The sequence below is a fragment of the Rhinatrema bivittatum genome, chromosome 4 (assembly GCF_901001135.1).
Source record: "Rhinatrema bivittatum chromosome 4, aRhiBiv1.1, whole genome shotgun sequence".
NCBI lineage: Eukaryota > Metazoa > Chordata > Amphibia > Gymnophiona > Rhinatrematidae > Rhinatrema > Rhinatrema bivittatum.
Window position 1 is genome coordinate 179,436,775 of NC_042618.1, and position 22,194 is coordinate 179,458,968.

The 22,194-nt window shown below is 45.3% G+C and overlaps 1 protein-coding gene across 2 annotated transcripts in view; it reads left to right on the plus strand.

Moving 5' to 3' along the window:
- The window catches only part of ABCA5 (ATP binding cassette subfamily A member 5), a 510,372-nt gene that overhangs the window by 104,860 nt on the left and 383,318 nt on the right, over positions 1-22,194 (plus strand). For both annotated transcript variants that reach the window (XM_029599288.1, XM_029599289.1), the window contains 2 exons: positions 1,708-1,876; positions 16,913-16,971. In XM_029599288.1, the coding sequence (XP_029455148.1) occupies positions 1,708-1,876; positions 16,913-16,971 (228 nt within the window). The remainder of the gene's footprint in view (positions 1-1,707; positions 1,877-16,912; positions 16,972-22,194) is intronic.

The window sequence follows — 22,194 nt, forward strand, 5'->3', positions numbered from 1 at the left end:
TCCGTTGTCTTTTTGGACAACTTCATCTTCTTCTGTTTCATTGGAGGGGAGCGATTTTGCTTAGAAGCTTTCTTAGAAATTTATGGTTGTTGCTGTCATCTTGGCTGGGTACAGGTCAAAACTGAGTGACTGCAGGTGGCACACTGGGTTATATACAGTGTCAGTGAAACTTTCTCTGTTCCCATCTGCTGGCAGGGAGGCAAAGCCCAGGAGTCTGGACTTATCTCTGGTACTACAGGCACGAAAATAAGCAGGTAAGAACCAATTTTCCTTCAGGAATTATTAGGAAGGGAATGGTGAATAAAATGGAAAATGTCATAATGCCTCTCTATTGCTCCATGGTGAGACCGCATCTTGAGTACTGTGTACCGTTCTGGTCACCACATCTCAAAAAAGATGTAGTTGCACTAGAGAAGGGCAATCAAAATGATAAAGGGTTGGAACAGCTCTTCTATGAGGAAAGGCTAAAGAGGTTAGGGTGGTTCAGCTTGGAGAAGAGAACAGCTAAGGAGGGCGGGGGGGGGGGGGGGGGGTGGGTGTCTGATAGAGGTTTTTAAAATCATGAGAGGTTTAGAACGGGTAAATATGAATCAGTTATTTATTCTTTCGGATAATAGAAGGACTAAGGAGCACTCTATGAAGTTAGCAAGTAGCACATTTAAAACTAATCCGAGAAATTAATCAATGCACAGTTAAGCTCTAGAATGTGTTGCCAGAGGATGTGGTTAGTGCTGTTAGTGTAGATGGGTTTAAAAAAAGGTTTGATAAGTTCTTGGAGGAGAAGTCCATTCACTGCTATTAATCGAGTTGACTTAGAGAATAGCCACTGCTATTACTGGCATCAGTAGCATGGGTTCTACTTAGTCTTTGGGTACTTGCCAGGTACTTGTAGCCTGGATTGGCCACTGTTGGAAACAGGATGCTGGGCTTGATGGACCCTTGGTCTGACCCAGTATGGCAATTTCTTTTGTTCTTATGAAAGTGGCCTATATGGCAAACATGTCTTTGAAAATTATTTTTGAAGTGAGCTCCCTTTATCTCACACTAATATTTTAGCTATATGAATGGTCACTGAAGCAGAAGTCAACTGCTGGCTTGACCAATGAATAGTTCCTAAAGGAAGAGCAAAACAGGAGGAAATGTATTTTGTTTTTTCTGGATCTAAAGCTTTTCTTGGCTTTTTCATCCACTTAAAAAAATGGAATAAACATATTTAATTCTTACCTTCCTTGCAGAGTTTAATGTTACAGGGAGTAGGTGTCACAGCTGCTTTTGAAACCACTCTTATTAACCATAACATTGGATTTCTTGAGCATTGACCACAAAATCTATTTCCTGGATTTTTTTCTTAGCCATACAAACTTTTTAAGCAGTAGGCATTAGCTTCAGCTCATTTTAGCCAATCTGAGATAAAAGAATGCAACTTCATACTTTAGCCCTACAAAATATGAAATTCAAATTTACATGACAAATTCAACAGCATATTTGAAGTTAAGTATATTTCATTTCTAGTAATGAGGACGCAAATAAATTGTGATTGGTAAATTTTCGTAGGCTGGTAAATTTTTATAAATGGTACTTTATAAGAAGGGATGTTGATATGGTTTGGAAATTGTAAGGAGCAAATGCTCACAGATAGTATTAACATCTAGTTTTTAGGAATTGTAATGTCTGTTAAAAACCAGATTTTTATTGATATAAACTTAGGTGAGTATGGACTGCGGAGAACGTTATTTTTCTTCTTGAAGCCTTCCTATTGGTCAAAACGGAGCCGAAATTACAGTGAACTGGATGAGAGTGCTGTGAGCAGAAATGTAGGTGTCAGTGAAATGGTTGAATCGGTATCTTCGGAATTCAGAGGGAAAGAAGCTGTCAGGTATGAACACAGGACAGGATCATTTTAGCAGTTTGTTTGTTAAAATCATGCATCTTTAAAACTGACAAATTTTTTTAAATGGGCTTAACACTTTCTACTTGCAGATTCTAAATGCTACAATTTTCAATTAGCATGTACTGTTTTAATGAGAAACAGAGATTGAGGACTGGAAATCAGCGCTCTTTCTTTTTCTGTTATAAATTAGACAATATGCTTTTTCTTGAGCGAAGTACAATGGAATTTCATGAACTCTGGAGATTGTATACAGTGCTCAAAGTAGGTGCAAACAAGTGGTGAATTTCTTTATAGCACCAACCCATTGTAGAGCATGGAGAAAGGGTGATGGAACTTCTCTATGACACTATGCCAATATAGAGCATGGAGAAATAATGGTGAACCTCTCTATGGCACCATCCCAGTATGACAAAAGGGTTTTGAACTTTTCTCTGGAACCCCCTAGTATAGAGTTTAGAACAAAGGTTCGTGGCTATGTAATTTGACAAACAGTCCCCTTTTCTGTAAATATTCGTGGAACAGAGACAGATATCCCCTGAGCCAGATGAAGTATCTTGTTCTCCAGCCTGAGAAGAAATGTGTCTAGATGTTCAGCCTTTTAAACAGTTCAAACATATGGCTGTCCTTATAGCAAGGAGAACAATGTAACCATGATGGATTGCAATACTTTTTATATTTTCAAAGATCTCATCCTCCCAACTAGGAGACAATTTTCAAACTATCCGCATTAGGACAGTGATCGCAAGTATTTTTAATTACAGGCTTTGTACCAGTTTATAAAGCGAAATTATGTGTGTACTTTTGCATTGTAACTTGCCCCGGGTTCTAAGTATATGCAGTCACTTATACGTTTTTTCCTGTACGTAAATTTTTGCTAGATGCGAAGATTTGAAAATGACATCTATGTGAATACTTTTCTGCCCCTCGGAACACCTTCCCTCACTGTGGCTAAAAGTACAGAATTTAAAGTGAAATTTAAAATTCCATCGCGTGCCAAAACTGGGATATACGCACACAAGTTGGGCCAGCGCAGATAAAGCGGATTTTAAAAGTTGCCCGCGTATGCGTGTACTTGCCACTACACTCTCAAATGAAAAGTTAAAAAAAAGAAGCAGTGCATGGGTGTGATCTGGGCAGGTCAGGGCATGGGCGTTCCTGGACTTCACATTGAAATCTGCATGTAAATACTTACACACAGAGATGAACTGGGATCCCTTGCTGTGTAACTTTACTTCTGCTGTGGAGGACATGTAAGTAATAAAATAAAGTTCCTGAACATAGCCAGATCAGTCCAGACAAGCGGGTTTTATTCATCCCTGCCAGCAGATGGAGGTAGAGAACAAAACTTTGGGCACTGCCACATATACAAGAGTGCCACCTGAGTATTTCTCTACCTCCAGCAGATGGTAGATGTGCTAACCCTGCAGTCCTGACTGACTGGATATATTAAGGAAAATTTCTCCCCTGGCCAGCTTCAGCCCGCGACTCCGGGACCACTGAAAGCCAGTGGTCCGGTTCCCTCAGTGGGCCCGAAGCCCCTCCGCCGGCCCAGGAGCAGGGAAGTACCCTTACTTTTGCTTTGTGCTTTCCTATGTATCTGGGCCTTTAAGTTTTAAGTTTTTGTTGTTAAAAAAAAAAAAAAAAGTCACCGGCAGCTGTCTGCTTTTGCAACAGCAGACGCGAGTGAGCAGTCTGAGCGGCCTAGCAGGCAGACACCTCGTCGGGATCGTTGGGTGCAGTCCGGGCAGTAAGTGGGTGGATCGGGGGATTATTAGGAGGAGAGTAGTCCCAGTCGGGATAGTTTCACTTCGGTGGGGGCTGGCTGCACTCCCGATAGAGCCGCGCGGTTTTCAGTCGCGTCAGTGGCCTGTTCAGAAGGTCGACGGGAAATTCTTGGGGCAGTGAGCCCTCTTCAGGGTTTGACAGCTGCTGTGTGGTGCGTCCCTCCCCCTCGCAATCCAAGCTGCATGGAAGCGTGGCAAGCATAAGATTTGCCTGTTGGCTTTTTTCTTTTTGCCTTTATTTATTTTTTGGTGCTTGCTATGACGGACAAGCAGCTTAGGGAGACCTGTAGGGCCTGTGGCAGCCCTTCGGTCTGCCTGAATGACCTCCTCCTCTGCACAGAGTGTGCTGGAGTGGGGAAGGGGGGGGGTTCTGACAGTCAATTAAAGACACGGAGGCATCAACGGACCACGGCGGTGGCGCTTGGGTCACAGGAGGGAGTGGCTATGGCCACAAAAGCGAAGCCGGATAGGGGGGCTTCTCCCCGGGGGTCCGGGGGGTCCCCTCCGCTCCTGTCTCCCATGATTCGACCAAGGGAAAAAGGTCTGGATGTCTTGGGCCCTAGCAGCCCCAAACTCCCTTTGGGGATCCCGGGGGGGGGGGGGGGGGGCTGGTGGTTCACCTGAATTTGTACTTTTGCTGCACGAAGCCTTCCTGGCTAAGCAGGCAGGTAAGTGCGGTGTCACAGAAGGCTCAGCAGGATTGGCAAAGCGGGGGAAGGTCCCTTCTAAAGGCTCCTTGGACCCGCGAATTCTACCTCCCGAGGGACGGCTAGTGCAATTGGAATCGGAATCGGACTCGGACGAGTTTAAGGAGGAGGATGAGGTCTCCTCGGAGGCCGATCGGGAGGGGGACCCAATTGGGGGTCTCCCTCTGGACCCAGGGGACTCTAAAACAGAACAGGGGACCTCGGAGGGTCCCGAGGCTGAAGGCGATGATCCACGGGTGATCCGTCTTTTCAAGAGAGAGGAGCTTCGCCCGCTTATACCTCTGGTGTTAGAGGAGTTGGGGATTAAGCTCACCCTGGAGGATTCAGATGCTGAAGGGGTTAATCTGGTTCTGGATGGCCTACGGAGACCCCCCAGCACTATCCCTATTCCGAAGAAAATCCAGAAGTTGATCAACTGGGAGTGGGATTCCCCCGACTCATGCCTGCGAGTAGGCAGGGCGATGTCCAAGCTTTATCCGCTTCTGCAGGACCATTTGGATGTTCTCAAGGTCCCGAAGGTGGATGCGGTAGTGTCGGAAGTCACTAACAAGACCACTATCCCGGTTGCTGGAGCTTCCACCCTGAAGGATGTTCAGGATCGGAAGTTGGAAGTGCATCTCAAGTGAGCGTTTGAGGTCCTGGGACTCGACCTGCGAGCGGCGGTCTGTGCAAGCCTGATGCAGCAGGCCTGTTTGGGTTGGATCCAGAAGCCACAGGAGCAGTTGGTCTCTGGGATTCTTTCCCCAGTCCAGGCGGCCCGCCTGGAGGCGGGGGTTGCCTATGGTGCGGATGCTTTGTATGACCTGGTGAGAACCACGGCCTGTGCTATGGTGTCGGTGGTGGCGGCCAGACGACACTTGTGGCTACGTAACTGGTCAGCGGACCTGTCGTCAAAATCGCAGCTTTGTAATCTGCCCTTTCAGGGGAAACTACTGTTTGGTGAGGATCTCAATCGTCTGATGAAGTCGCTGGGAGAGACGAAGGGCAATAGACTGCCAGAGGATTGAAAGTCTGGCTGGAAACCTTTCTCTTCTCGGCCTCGCTTTCAGGAGTCGAGACATTTTTGTCAGATGAGGTCCTCGGGGGCCTCGGCCCCACGACAGTCCTCGCACAGGCAACAGTCCTTTTGGGGATCTGGAAGGACATCTAGAGGCGGATCCACCCAGGGAGTGGGTGGCAATAAGTCCTCACAATGAGATCCGGCAGGTCCACTCCTCATCTCTGGTAATCGGGGGCAGGCTGGCCCGGTTCTACGGGGAGTGAACCAAGATAACCTCCGACCGGTGGGTCTTGAGCGTGGTGAGAGACGGCTATGGCTTAGAATTTTCTCGCCCTCTGCGGTCGGTGTCTCTGGAGTCGCGTTGTCTTTCCCGAAGCAAGCGGACAGCAGTCCAGGAAACGCTTAGCGTCTGTTAAGTCTGGAGTCGGTTGTGCTGGTACCAATGTCCGAACGGAGGCAAGGCAGATATTCCACCTCGTAGTGCCCAAGAAGGAAGGTAAATTCCGCCCTATCTTAGACCCGAAGAAAATCAACCAGAGCTTGAAGGTACCACATTTTCGGATGGCGACGTTGCGCACCGTAATTGCAGCAGTACGGGGAGGAATGTTTTTGGCGACTCTGGATCTCACCGAGGCTTATCTGCATATCCCCATCCATTAGGATCACCAGAAATTTCTCAGATTCATTGTTCTGGGACAGCACTGTCCGTTTCAAGCGCTTCCTTTTGGACTGGCCACCGCCCCGCGGACCTTTATGAAAGTGATGGTAGTAGTAGCGGCGGCTCTGCAACAGGAGGGATTTCTGGTACACCCATACTTGGACAACTGGCTGATCCGGACAAAGTCACTAGAGGAGTGTGTGCGGTCCGTGGACCGAGTTCGGTCACTCCTGGAATCTCTGGGCTTGGTCATAAATGTGCAGAAGAGTCATCTGGTCCCCTCCCGTTCCTTCGAATACTTGGGAGCCCATTTCGACACCCAGCTGAGCAGTGTTTCTCACAGACGACAAGGTGAACAAGATTCAGGGACAGATAGCGCGTCTGCTTCTCTACAGGTGCTGAAGGTCTGGGATTATTTACAGGTCCTGGGCTCGAGGGCGTCCACGTTGGAACTGGTGCCCTGGGCGTTTGCCCACTTGAGGCCGCTGCAGAGAGTGGTGTTGTCCCTTTGGAATCCTCTGTCGCAACAATATTTTCTGCCCCTGTCTCTGTCGGAGCCGGCCAGGTCCAGTCTGGCCTGGTGGATGACGCGGAACAATCTGGAGAAGGGAATGCCTTCCGAGGTCCCGGATTGGATGGTGGTCACCACGGATGCCAGTCTTCAGGGCTGGGGAGTGGTTTGTCTGGGCAAGTCTGCTCAGGGCCTTTGGTCGATGTCGGAGCAGGCGTGGTCCATCAATCGCCTGGAGATGAGAGCGATACGCAGATCTCTGGAACAGTTTCTACCCTTGGTCCGCGATTGGATAGTACGAGTTTTCTCAGACAACTCAACCATGGTAGCTTACATCAACCGCCAGGGGGGAACCAATAGTCCTGCGGTAGCGCAGAAGGCTCAGCTGCTGTTCGAATGGGCAGAACTTCATCTCGAGGGAATCGCCGCGTCACACGTCGCAGGAGTCGACAACGCCCAAGCGGATAACCTCAGCCGACAACAGTTGGATACGGGAGAGTGGGAACTCTTTCGGAGGGCCTGGGAGCTCCTCTGCGAGCGGTGGGGGACCCTCAGTTTGATCTCATGGCAACGAGGCTCAATACCAAGACACAAAGTTTCTTCAGTTGCCGGAGAGAGTCTGGGGTGATGGGGCTCGATGCCCTGTTATGTACATGGCTGACCGGGGACCTTCTGTATGTCTTCCCTCCGTGGCCGCTGATAGCGAAGGTGCTCAGGCGAGTAGAGGGCCATGCAGGGTCAGTGATAATGGTGGCTCCAGAGTGGCCTTGCCGCCCGTGGTTCGCGGATCTGGTGTGTCTGGCAGTGGATGGTCCGCCTTGCCTGACCCACCCACCGGATCTCCTTTGTCAGGGTCCTATATTTTCCGATCGGAAGGATCGCTTCTGTCTCGCGGCCTGGCTTTTGAGAGGAGGCGATTGCGTGTGAGAGGGTATTCAGAACCTGTAATTGCCACGCTTCTCCAAGCACGATGCCCTTCTACCTCGTTAGCCTATTCCATGGTATGGAAGGTGTTTGAGGCCTGGTGTGGACAACAGGGATTGGACCCTCTTCAGGTTTTGGTGTCCCATATTTTGTCCTTTTTGCAGGAGGGTTTATCCAAAGGATTAGCCCACAGTTCCCTTCGAGTCCAGGTTTCCGCTTTAGGCTGTCTCAGACGGAAAATATAGGGGAAGGCCCTGGCTTCCCATCCGGATGTGGTGCGTTTTCTACAGGGAGTCAAACATCTCCGTCCACCTCTGCATTGCATTTGTCCGGAATGGAACCTCGATCTCGTGTTGCGGGCCCTTTGCGAGGAGCCTTTCAAGCCTCTGAGCCGGACATCTTTGAAGATCCTTATTCTGAAGACGGTCTTTTTGGTAGCTATCTGTTTGGCTAGAAGGATTTTGGAATTGCAGGCGCTTTAGTGCTGTGATCCGTTCGTCCGGATATCGTCGGATAAGGTATCCTTGCAAATGGTGCATTCGTTTCTTCCTAAGGTGGTGTCGGTTTTTCATGTGAACCAATCAGTGGAGTTGCCCGGGTTTCCGGATTGGGATAGGGATCCCTCGATGGGTCGGGAGCTTCATCTTTTGGATGTGAGATGAGTGGTATTGCGTTACTTGAAAGTCACTAACGCTTTCCGTCGTTTGGATCATTTGTACGTCCTGTTCGGGGGAGCGAAGAGGGGTGAAAAGGCATCTAAGGCGTCTTTGTCTCGTTGGTTGAAAGAGACTATCTCTGCAGCTTATGTATCCAAAGGAAGAGTGGTTCCAGTGGGGCTTAGAGCACATTCGACTCGAGCTCAGGTGACATCTTGGGCTGAGTGTCAGCTGGTGTCTCCACAGGAGATCTGTAGAACTGCGGTGTGGTCCTCATTGCACACTTATACCAAACATTATCATATGGATGTGTGGGCCCCGGAGACGGCCCCTTTTGGGGAGAGTGTTCTTCGAGCGGGTCTGAATGGACTGATCTGGGTATGTTCAGGAAAGGAAAATTGGTTCTTACCTGCTAATTTTCATTCCTGTAATACCACAGATCAGTCCAGAGACCCGCCCTGAGGATCTCTGTCGAAAGGCTGCTTGGTCTACTGCTGTATTTATTTCCAAAGCAGATTTGCCATTTTTGGCTTTGATTTCTCGGTTTAATGTTTTCTGCATTGTTATCTAGTTGGTCAGGGATATCCATGTTGGGAACCTCGTTCGCTCTTTATTTTACTTATCTTGGCTTTGGTATCGATTAATACGAGGGACTGCAGGTTGCACTCTCGTATATGTGGCAGTGCCCAAAGTTTTGTTCGCTACCTCCATCTGCTGGTAGGGATGAATAAAACCCGTTTGTCTGGAATGATCTGTGGTATTACAAGAACAAAAATTAGCAGGTAAGAAACAATTTTCCTATAAATATATAGATCAGTGGGGTTTTACGGGTCAGGGCTAACAGGAGAGAAGGGATACTTTTAAACTAGGGGTTTTGGAAGTCCTGTCCCTTACCTGGGCGAACTAGAAACAAACTGGGAAAACTGGTAATGGTGTCAGCACGCATGTCTTTTAAAATCCCCCCATATACACGGTAGAAGCGGAATTTGCGCACATAGGTGCACGTCTATTAAAATTGTATGCGTATGTGCATGTGTTGAGCTTATTTTATAACGTGCACGCATATCTATGCGTAAGTTATAAAATGGCCATGTCCCTGGGCGTAGTCCAAAGAACATGTGCACATGTGCGCCCACACACCTGTTTAAAAGTTACCATCCCTGTGTAACAATGCAATCTATTAACTGCATTGGGGCAGGACAGTGTTCAGACAACTGATTAATGGGGATAAAATGCTTTCTTCAAATGTAAATCATTTTGAAAATTGTCCTTATAATTTTTACATAAGGATACTCAATAAGCTTCTGTCTTGTGGGCTTTTGCAAACCAATTGCACTTGCAAAATAAATTGGTTTTTTTTGTTTATTTGAATGTTTTACCCATCTTTTTGAATATAAAATTCATGCAAGACAATTTATAGTACATTTGAATAGCAGCATATGAGCAAACGTCATCTACAGGTTTGCAAACATAAAGTGTATAACAAATTAAAGGGGTCATTCACTAAGCTGCGTTAGGCCTTTTATTGCACAAAAAATGCAGTTTTTCATGTGGAAAATGCCCTAAAACAGGGATAATGCAAGATATTTGAAATACCTTACATTAAATGAGTCCTGGCACCGCACATATTAAAATAAGCTCATTAGTGTTCAAATGCATGCTAATGAGCTCATTAATGCCCTAAACTGCCATACACTATGCAACTCAAATAATGTGGCTTGCCAACAAATTCACAAGCCAAGTTCCTGAACATACTCAGATCAGTTCAGGCAAGTGGGTTTATGCAGCCCTGCAGTCCTGACTGGGTTGGAGTTTGGAGATTGGAAAAGGCTCTCCGAGGTGGGAGGTTCCGTTCTTCGGGCTATCTCTCTGGTCGAGTCGGACGAACGGGGGGTTGGATACCCCTGCCAGTGTAGCCTGTGAGTCCCGGGGCCCCTGATAGCCAGGGGACTGGCTCCCTCTTGGTGCCCGGAGGTCCCCTCCTAGCTGCTGCTCACTTGCCTCAGGAAAGTATCCCCCAAGTGGGGCTCTTCTTTCTGTATTTCTTTAAAGTTTTTCTTAAAAAAAAAATGTTGTTTTGGCTCTTAGGAACAGCGAAGCTCAGCGGGACAGTTGGCCTACATGTCAGTGCTGTGAGCAGGCAGGCTCGATGTAGGCGATATGGGTCTGGGGAGGGAGGGAGACTAGAGGGGCCTGCCAACGAAGAAGTGTTTTTTTTTTCCCCCGAGGGGGGGGGGGGAGGCCCATTTTTGTTTAGTGCCCAGCCACACAAAGTTTCGAGGGCTATTTTTGGTGCGTGCGTGGCCTCCTGCTTTTTTTTCTGGTGCGCTTTTAATTTGCAGCATGGCAGGACCTTTGGCGATGTTTTTTGCACTTGGTGCAGCCATTTTTGGCTCGGTTGCTCCCCAATAATGGCTGACAAGCCATTGGTGGTGCCCTGTACGGCTTGCGGGTTGTGGTCAGCTTTGAACTCCCTCTCCCTTTGCATCTCTTGCGCTCGGGGAGGGGAGGGACCCTCCTCTAGGACTCAGAAGTCCAGGAAGGCTGGCAGGTCCTCAGGAGTGGGGGCAGGATCCAAGGGGAGGGCCTCCACATCTGAGACCCCCCAAGGAATGGTGGCCCATGATCCTCCCACCGAAGGGGCTGCGGCTGATGGTCCCCCTCCCTCTCTCCTGCTGTCCAGGGTAGCGAGCAGGGGCATGTTAGGGACTCTGACTCGGCTTCCAGTGCCTCCGAGGATGACCCTCTGGGCCCAGGAGGCTTCTCCCCCGAATTTGTGCTCCTGTTGCATGAGGCCTTCTTGGCTAAGACCAAGCGTAGATCCAGGGGCCTGAACCTAGCCGTCCAGTGGTAGACAGGGAGGACAAGACGGACTCCGCAGGGAGAGGGAGACTCCTCTCCGGTGGTGGACCCAGATGAGCCGGATGGGGACACCCCCCTGGTCTGGAAACTTCTAAAGATGATCAGACCCTCTGTGAAGGGACCGGCCCTGATGGAGACAACCCCCGAGTTGTCTGCCTGTTTAAGAGGGAGGAAATGAGACCCCTTATTCTGCAGGTTTTGGAGGAATTGGGTGTGAAACTGGCTCTGACAACGAAGGAGGTAATCCGGTCCTGGATGGTCTCAGAGGCCCGCTGAGCGCTATCCCCATCCCAAAGTAGATTCAAAAGCTGATTAGCCGGGAGTGGAATACCCCGGAGGTGGGCTTAAAAGTGGGAAGAGCAATGACGAAGCTCCTCCCCCTATTGGAAGAACACTTAGACCGCCTTAAGACTCCTAAAATGGAGCAGCAGTCTCAGCGGTTACCAAGAAGACCATGATTCCGGTGGCAGGTGCTGCCGCTCTGAAGGATGCACAGGATTGCAAGCTGGAGATTCAACTCAAACGAATGTTCGAGGTCTCTGCGTTGGGTCTCCGTGCTGCAGCGTGCGCTAGTATGCTGCAGCGTGCTTGCCTCTGTTGGATTCAGAAGCCCCTGGAATCGATGGCTTCAGGAGTGCTCTCTCTTGTCCAGGCGGCACGTCTGGAGGTGGGTGTGGTCTATGTGGCGGATGCTTTGTATGATTTAGTGCTAACAGCGGCTCGCAGTATGGTTTTGGCAGTGGTGGCACGCTGTCTTTTGTGGCTGCGCAACTGGTCAGTGGACATGTGGTCCAAGTACCAGTCCCAGCTATGTCACTTGCCTTTTAAGGGGAAGCTTCTCTTTGGAGAAGATCTGGATCAACTGATGAAGTCATTGGGAGAGACTAAGGGCAATAGATGACCAGAAGACAGGAAGAATGCCAAGAGGACTTTCTCCGGTCACTCTCGTTTTCTGGAGTCCAGGCGTTTTCGCTCCAGCAGAGGAGCGGCTTCCTCGGGAGCTAAGCAGACAACCGGCCGCCAGCAATCCTTTTGGCCCTCCAGACGACCCTCTAGAGGTGGCTCCGGTCAGGGAGCCGGAGGCAGTAAAACATCACAATGAGATCAGGCCCACCCACTCTTCCCCAAAAGCGGTTGGGGCCACCTGTCCCATTTTTACGAGGAGTGGGTGAAGATTACGTCCGATCAGTGGGTACTTGAGGTGATCAGGGATGGCTACGCCTTAGAGTTTTCTCATCCGCTCAGACACCTTTCTGGAGTCACACTTTGTTTCCAGGAGGAAGCGGGAAGCCATCGAAGGAACCCTGCAGAGATTGTTAAGCCTGAAGGCTCTCACAGCACCAATTCGCATACCGCAAAGATTCCTATCATTTTGGACTTCCTGCAGGAGGGACTTCAGAAGGGTTTGTCCCTCAGCTCCATCAAGGTTCAGGTAGCAGCACTGTCTTGCTACGGTCCCAGGAGTGATGGCACTACCATTGCCAAGCACCCAGACGTTTCACGTTTCCTGAAAGGAGTCAAGCACATTCGCCCGCCACTGAAGTGGCCAGTGCCCTTGTGGAACCTCCACCTAGTGTTGGAATTTCTAGCGGGATCAGCCTTCAGTCCCCTTCGAGGCCTGTCGCTCCATTTATTGACCTTGAAGATGGTGTTCTTGCTGGCTGTGTGTTCAGCACGCCGCATCTCAGAGCTACAAGCACTATCCTGTCGTGATCCATTCCTCAGAATTACTCCAGAGGCCATCCATCTTCGTACAGTTCCTTCCTTTTTACCCAAAGTGGTCTCACACTTTCACCTCAACCAAACCATATCCTTGCCTACCACGGAAGGTTTGAAGAAATCGGAAGAAGGTCGAATACTACGTCATCTCAACATCGGCAGACTACTGTCCAGATACCTGGAAATGTCAGAAGCAGTACGAAAAACGGACCACCTGTTCATCCTGCACAGCGGACGATTGCCCGCTGGATTAAAGAAGTTATCAAGGCAGCCTATGTAGAGGCAGGAAAACCACCACCTCTACAGGTCAAGGCTCATTCTACCAGAGCACAATCAGCCTCTTGGGCAGAAGCTAAGCTGCTGTCGCCTGCAGAGATATGCAAAGCGGCGACGTGGTCCTCCCTCCATACCTTCTCCAGATTCTACCGTCTGGACGTTCAGGCCAGGGAGGACACCGCATTTGCGAGGGCGATCCTACACGGTCCTCGGGCAGCCTCCCGCCCAGTCCGGGAGTAGCTTTTGTACATCCCATTTGTTTTGAGTCCATCTGCTACACGCTAGGAAATGTTAAGATTACTTACCTGGTAATCTCCTTTTCCTTAGTGTATGCAGATGGACTCAGCATCCCGCCCGGTTGCCGGTCTACATGGGGATTCGCTGACTCAAGGTGTAAGCCATGTTTTGCTTATGATAGGGCTTCCACCCTGCTGGGTGTCGACGCCTTCCGGTTGAGAACACTGGCGGTCTCCAGCTACCATCAATCGGTCAGGGTAATCCTGTTGATTAATCAATCGGTCAGTACACATATTGCTATAACAGCTTTGCAAGGAAGATTACTGAATTGCTTCACTTCCTGTGGGGGTATATGTACCCGTGCTGACGTCAGATCCGTCTCCAACTGCTAGCACGAGCACACTATACCCATTTGTTTTGAGTCCATCTGCATACACTAAGGAAAAGGAGATTACCAGGTAAGTAATCTTAACATTATACAGGATCTATATTGAGCTATCCCCAGACAAGGCAATAGATCTATCTTTTCTAAACATTTCTAAGTGGGATGGCTGAAAAAAAGTATATATTAAGTCTTTAAACTTAAAAAGGCATTTGCATGGAAACTTAAGAAAAAATTGGGCTCCCAAGTGAACCACCCCCACTCTTAATTCAAGAAATTGTTTTCTCCTAAACTGCATCTCCTTAGCAAAATCAGGAAAAATTTGTACCTTTAAACCAAAAAACAAATCAGGTTTATTTCGAAAATATAGTCTGAGGACCCAGTCTCTATCAGAGTCTAATAGAAATGAAATTATTAATGTTGCTGGCTGGGCCTCTTCCTCCTTTGATGACTCCAAAATCGCTGATAGATTCAAAGGGGACAATTATTGCATATCATTTCCTTCAACTTGTATCTTTTTCCTTGTGGGAAGATAGAAAATTTTCGAAAATGGAGGTAAAGCTGCCTGTGGAATTTTCAACATCTCCAAAGCAAACTTAGTCCACATTTCTGTCGGTGTTACTGACATCTTCTTAGGAAAATTAATCAATCTCAAATTCCTACTTCTTTGTTGATTCTCCAAATTTTCTATTTTCCTTAATAGATATAGGTTATCCTTAACCATACCTTGATTCAACTTTTTCATTTCCCCAGTATCAGATTTTAACATTGTAACTTCCCGTTTGTTATCTATAGTTTTCTCTTATCTTTTGCAACTGCATCTCAATTTGTCCCACTTTTCTTACTATAGGTCTGATTTGCATTGCCACATTATTATTCAAAGCTTCAATTGCCATCCAAATTGATTCAAGGGAAAAAATCTCTGGCCTTACCATTGGAGGTGGTTCAGGATAAAGTTCTTGCAATAATTCTCCCAATTCATCAACTTGCCAGGAGATTAACTCTTCCAGCGCCTGCGTTTCTTCTCTATCAGGCATTTCACCCTCCATCCCAGACGTTTCTGGCGGTCCCGTGCTTGTCGAGCTTCCCTCGGCTCCACATGGGGCCCCCTCCTTGGAGTAACCCGGAAGCAACTCCGGGTGTTCCAGGTTAGTTGTCCGACTAGCCGCTGGGTTTTTGGGGGCTATTCTTTCGATTGGGGAGAGAGATAACGAGTCATGGAGGATGCCGGCTGTTGTAGCGTCTCCACGGCATTCCCCCAGCGACTCCTCACCCGGCAATCCGATTCCTCTGAGGAGGTAAGCATCGATTGGCCCTCGAACCGTGCCTGTCGAGGCCTCCATATTCAGCCTCTCATGGGCTCTCCATTTTTGCCTGGAATGAGGCATAGGGAAACAGTTTGCAAGGCAAAGAGGGAGAGAGACACTACACACCCTCACTCTAGTGCGCCATCTTGGATCTGCCATCTGCTACACTGTTCAAACCTATTATCAGGTTTAGGCATCACGCATTACCTATATGTGGATGACATTCAATTCCTGGTCCCGATAAAAGACTCCCTAAACAAATCAATAAAACTCTACTAGCTCTCATGAAACTTTTTCTCAATCTAGAAAAAACAGAAATTATTCTGCTAAACAGAAAGTCCAAGTCTATAAAGTTATCATTAAATATAACCAGGATCAAATTGAACCTTCAACACATGCAAGGGACTTAGGAGTCATATTACATAATGAATTGAATATGAAAAAACATACTAGTAATAAGGTCAAAGAAGGATATAACAAACTCCTCATGTTAAAACATTTAAAACCGCTGCTTCATAAAGAGCACTTTCATACAGTTCTTCAAGTCCTATTATTTTCTAGTCTCAATTATGGTAACGTGTTGCTACTTGGCCTCCCAATGACCACCCTTGACCTATGCAACTTTTACAAAATGCAACTGCAAGGCTATTAACTGGAACGAAGAATTCTGACCATATAATGCTAATCCTGAATTCTTTACACTGGCTACCCATTAAACAAAGGATAGAATTTAAAGTCCTATGCTTTTTACACAAGTCTCTAAATAATGAAAAAATAGAGAGGCTTAATTCCATAATTCATCTTTATACACCCCAAAGAAGTTTGAGATTATCGAATCAAGGATTGCTCGTAGTGCCCTCTATACGTACAGCACATCTCAGTGAAGTTAGAGAAAGAGCCATATCCATTGCAGGCCCAAAATTATGGAATACTATCCCTTCTGAATTGAGATTGCAAGGAGGTTTATTAATTTTTCGAAAACAGTTAAAAACTTGGCTGTTTGAGAAGGCATTCAAAGAAGTTATGGTGAGCAGATAATACTTCTAAGCTGCTAATATGTGCATATTAAGAGGCTCTGAAGGCATTTAATTTTATCTTTGCTATCCTTGTGTTTTTTTTAGCTTTCTTTAACTGTTTTTTGTTTTTTTTAATAAAATTTGTACCTCTAATTTTACTCTTATTAGTATTTCCTTTTATTAGGTTTACTGTATTGTTTTAATTTTATTTATTCTTTAACCATTTTATTTGTATACTCTTTAAGCCATTTGAAGTTTCTAAATAAATACATATTTTTACAACAATGGGAAACCTGCAAGGGTGATGGGGGTAGGACAGAGTTCGTTGCACACCCCCGGGGTTTATTTTACTACTTTGGTGGGAGGGGGGCATTATCAGTGCTGAGTAGCCCCTTTAAACAATGGTGGCCCAGAGTCCTGGTACTACCATCGCATGTTGTTTGGGAGGCTTTTGCTGCCACAGTATTTTTCCCCATGGGAGTCACAAAGTAGTAGGGTCATTTACCATGGCATTGTCACTTCTGCGGTATTTTCCCTCAGAGAAAAGTACCATGGCTTAGCGATCCCCTAAAATAACAGAAGAAAGCAGTGTAAACGAAAGGAGGTAAAACTCTAGGAGTGGTTTCATGAGAATGATACCACCTTCCCAAATCATTAGTTATTTTGAGGGTGGTGGCCGAATCTTTCATACCATAAGCATGCTTAATTTTCAGAATAAGGTATATGTGTAATTAACCATAAACTGGAGCCTTTGTAGCAAAATGTATTGCTTGTTGTTGTTTGTTGTGGATATGCTAGAATTAGATCTGCTTATGGAACTCAGGAATCAGTTTGTCATCCAGATACTTATGGGTGAGGGGCTGCTGGGGTAACATACTAACTAAGCTTTAAAAGCATTTGTTTGAAGTCAAAACTGTAATGGGGCAGAATTGGAGAAAGGACACACATTTACCTAAAAATGTATTATATTTATTTTTTCTAGAATCAACTCTGTACAAAAGTCCTTCAGGAAAAAGAATGAAAATGTGGAGGCTGTGCGAGGTAGGTACTGACCTCTATTCTTGTATCACAGTACTTAACATAAGACTTGCCATACTGGGTCAGACCAAAAGTCCATCAAGCCCAGTATCCTGTTTCCAACAGCAGCCAATCCAGGTAACAAGTACTTGGCAGGATCCCAAGGGTAGCTGAATTCAAAGCTACTTATCCCAAGAATAAGCAGTGGATTTCTACAACTCTACCTTAATGGTTAATGGACTTTTCCTCCAGGAACTTGTCCAAACCTGTTTTGAATGCTCTACATTAGTGTTTCTCAACCAGTGTGCCAAGGCATACTAGTGTGCTGTAGCTGTATCTCTCTTGTGACGCAGCAATCTTCAATTTCTCTTTCCCCCTTCAACAGATCTAGGAGTCATAGCGGATAACACATTGAAATCATTGGTTCAGTGTGCTGCGGCAGTCAAAAAAGCAAACAGAATATTGGGAATTATTAGAAAGGGAATTTTGAATAAAACGGAAAATGTCATAATACCTCTGTATCGCTCCATGGTGGGACCGCACCTTGAATACTATGTACAATTCTGGTCACTGCATCTCAAAAAAGATATAGTTGCGGTGGAGAAGGTACAGAGAAGGGCGACCAAAATAATAAAGGGAATAGAACAACTCCCCTATGAAGAAAGACTAAAGCGGTTAGGACTTTTCAGCTTGGAGAAGAGACAGCTGAGGGGGATATGATAGAGGTGTTTAAAATCATGAGAGGTCTAGAACGGGTTAATATGAATCAGTTATTACTCTTTCGGATAATAGAAAGACTAGGGGGCACTCCATGAAGTTAGCATGTTGCACATTTAAAACTAATCGGAGAAAGTTCTTTTTCACTCACCGCACAATTAAACTCTGGAATTTGTTGCCAGAGGATGTGGTTAGTGCAGTTAGTGTAGCTGTGCTTAAAAAAGGATTGGATAAGTTCTTGGAGGAGAAGTCCATTACCTGCTATTAATTAAGTTGAATTAGAAAATAGCCACTGCTATTACTAGCAACAGTAGCATGTAATAGACTTGGTTTTTGGGTACTTGCCAGGTTCTTATGGCCTGATTTGGCCACGGTTGGAAACAGGATGCTGGGCTTGATGGACCCTTGGTCTGATCCAGTATGGCATGTTCTTATGGTAGACTAATGACTGAATCTTATTTTGTCTCTCACATTCATTTTTCATATTTCTTTCTATGGTTTTTCAGCGTTTCAGACAGACTACTGACAGAAGCCTTATAGATAGATAGATAGATAGATAGATACATACAGATATATACTACTCAAACAATTCTGCAATTGATGTATCTGGTAACTCCTTAAGGCCAGATGTATTATTTCCCATTTTGTGTCCATATACATCTGGTAAGAAGTTTGATGTTAAGGCCTTACAAGCATGTGATCTATCTTGTATATATTTACATGCTTCTCTAGATGTATATTATTATCAGCACTGCTACTAAGACTCAATCCCACATCCAGTCTCAGAGGGAAAGAATTGTCTCTGCTGCATTAGAAATGCCTTCTAATGGACTTCTGAGAGTGTTGCAAGACTAAAGAGCACAATAGGAAGAGGAATAAAAAAAAATCAAGTTTACTTACCATGAATGACATTCTGCACAGACAGCAGGATGACACACAGGTGACATAATCTGACAGTGCTGAATGGACCTCTCTCTCTCTTACTCATAGTGCTTTTGCTCCTCTGTTCATGTACCAGAGTTCTCATTTTGCCATTGCCTTATGAGTCCCTCAGTCAATATCAGAGTTAAGTTTAGTTAGGTAGTTCATTCTCCAGGGAAGCAGGAGAGTATTTAGCATCTTGCTGTCTAAGGAGAGCACCCTTTACGGTAAGCAAACTTGCTTTTTCTGTCAACAAGCAGAGCTGAATTAGCCATGATATGAGGGGAGTCGCAAGGTGAGGGTTACAGCGGAGCACTTTCTGAATAAGCAACTCCAACCCCACCGAGGACAGTAGACTACTGGGTGAACAGGCTACTCAAAATTGATTGTCCATATTTACTGTCATTTCTTGATAGATTATCCAGACAGTAATAGAAAATGAAGGTGTGTACTAATGACCAAGTTGCAGCTTTGTAAATGTCTTCAATAGGTACAGCTCACAGATGAGCTACAGATGCAGCTATGGCTCTCACCTGAAGAGTCTTGACAGAGTCTGTAATCTGAAGACCTCCTAGCACACAACAATAAGCGATAACATCTGCTAGCTAATTGGACAATGTACGTTGGTCACTGCTATGCCCAGCTGGGTAGGATCGTAAGAGACGAACAGTTGTGAGATTTGACAATGTGGCTGTGTTTTCTTCCTGTAATAAGCAAGGCTCTTTAACAGTGTAAGACATGAAGTCATTTTTCACCTTCATGGGCATGTGGCTTCAGGAAGAAAATGGGTTAACATGATAGCTTAATTTATATGACAAGCTGATATCACCTTTGGCAGAACGTTTTGATGGGTGCAGGGCACCACTCTGTTGAGGAAGAACTGCATATATGGAGAGTAATGCATTAATGCCTGAAGCTCACTGACTCATGAATCTCTTCCATAATAGATTTTTATTCAGACTTCTTAAATCCAGGATGGGTCTCAACCCCCCAAATTTCTTGGGTATAAGGAAATATTGGGAGTAGAATCCCTGACATGCTGATCTGGCAGGACAAGTTCTATTGCCTGCTGTCTGAAAAGCAATTCCACCTTCAAGTGGAACTGCACTGAGTGAGATTAATCCGAATTGAAGATTGAGCAATGAGGAAGCATTTTTATATTTTGTTTATGCATTTGCTTTAAATAGTTTTATGTTTATTATTATGAATGTTATTGCTTTTGATAGCCGTCTTGAATGTATAGACGTGTGGGATATAAGTTTTTAAAATAAATAAATAAAGTTGGGAGAAATTCAAGTGGTAACCAGATTCTACAATTTTGAGAAACCAGCAATATTTTGTGATCTTGCGCCACTCTTCAGGCATGGTCATTGTCTAAAAGTACCATCTTGGAAAAGCAGATCAAATTGATTCCATACATTAGATAAGGTGGAAGGAAGGCTAAATGACTATTGACATGGTTAAAAGGTGAGGTGAGAGAGGCTATAATACCTAAAAGAGCACCTTTCAAGAAATGGAAAAGGGATCCAAATAGAGAAAACAGGAAACAGCATAAGCTCTGGCAAGTCAGATACAAAGCATTGATAAGGAAGGCAAAGAGAGAATTTGAAAAGAAGCTTGCCATGGAAGCAAAAACTCATAATAAAAAATTTTCAGGTACTTTTGAAGTAAAAAACCTGCAAGGGAGTCAGCTGGACCATTAGATGATCAAGGGATCAAGGGGCACTTAGGGATGACAAAGCCATAGCAGATAGACTAAATTAATTCTTTGCTTCAGTATTCACTGAGGAAGATGTAAGAGATATAGCCGTCAAAAAGATAAACTCCCCCAGCAGGTCCAGAATATCCAATAATTAAAGAAAAAGGACCAAGTACTTAGGATCACCTCTGCAACCAAATGTACATTATAAATTATTTAGCAAAAGACTTCAAACTCTTACATCTCAACAACATATGTTCTGCGGGGAAACATTGTCATCATAGGTCTTGTTTTTATCATTTTTATGCATTTAAAAATATTCAAAAGTCCATTTTTAGATCTTCCAAAGCACACATCTTATGGCTGAAGAGCGGGTATGTCTGACCAATCAACTCAAGTCTGATAACAGTCAACCAGCTGCTGAATAACGTTTCAAGAATGTTGAACACTTGACTCTCTGCCTCAAGAGAACTCGCCTCCACTTATTTTATTTATTTATTTATTTTTAATTTTTATATACCGAAGTTCTTGTAAGAACTACAAATCACTCCGGTTTACATACAACGATGATATGCCCAAAATAGAGAAAGGGGCTTTACATGGAACAATAGAACAGAATGCCAATTTAACATAGTAATATTAAAATATATTATAGATACAATATAAATACAATATAAGTAAGAGAACGTTTGAACTCAAAATCTTTGTACAGTTAAAAATCCTAATAGTAAGACTCAGTAAGGAATCCCATAAATTGGGTTTATCCTCCCTTCTAGGCGGCATTAAGAGTCTGGGAAGGCTTGGTGGAAAAGCCAGGTTTTTAGCTTTTTTTTGAACTCCTGATGACTTGGTTCCAGTCTTAGATCTGGGGGGAGCGCGTTCCACTGGTGGGGGCCTGCTGAAGATAGTGCTTGTTTACTCAATGATGATTTTACCTGTGGGGCGTGAAGTGTGCCTTTGTATGCGCTTCTAATTGGTCTGGAAGATGTATGAGGTTGAAGTTGAGTGCTTAACATGATAGGAGCTAGTTTGTATGTCGCTTTGTGAACAATTGTGAGTACTTTATAGAGGATCCTGTGTTTAATAGGAAGCCAGTGTAGATTACGAAGGATTGGGGTGATATGGTCTCTTTTGTTAGAGTTTGTGAGAATTCTAGCGGCGGAGTTCTGTACCATCTGTAATGGTTTGATGGTATTAGTGGGGAGACCGAGAAGAAGGGAGTTGCAATAATCTAGCTTAGATAGTATAATGGATTGGAGTACTGTCCAGAAGTCGGTGAAGTAAAGGAGGGGTTTTAGTTTTCTGAGGACTTGCAGTTTGTAAAAGCAGTCCTTTGTGGTAGTGTTTATAAACTTTTTTAGGTTTAGATGGTTGTCTAGCCAGGCTCCAAGGTCCCTGACGTCAGGTGAGAACATGCTGTTTGAGTTTGGTTGCATGGGGCTTGATGAGATTGTGAGGAGGTCATGGGAGATAATGAGCATTTCAGTTTTATTGGCATTCAATACTAAGTTGAGGCTTGAGATTAAGTCTTTAATTGGCTGTAGGCATTCATTCCAGTAGGTGATGGTTTTTTGAAGGGATTCTGTAATCGGGAGAAGGATTTGTATGTCATCTGCATAGAGGTAATGGGTAAGCTTGAGGTTTGCGAGTAGGTGGCAGAGAGGGAGGAGGTAGATATTGAAGAGGGTGGGTGAAAGTGAAGATCCTTGTGGGACTCCTTGATCTGTAAGGACTGGATGAGATTTCTTGTTGTTTATCCTGACTTTGTAGAATCTGTTGCTTAAGAAGGACTGAAACCATGTGAGAGCTGAGCCTTTGATCCCTATAATTGGCTAGTTGGTCTATAAGTATAGTGTGTTTTACCGTGTCAAAAGCTGCAGACAAATCTAGAAGAACAAGCAGGTAGGATT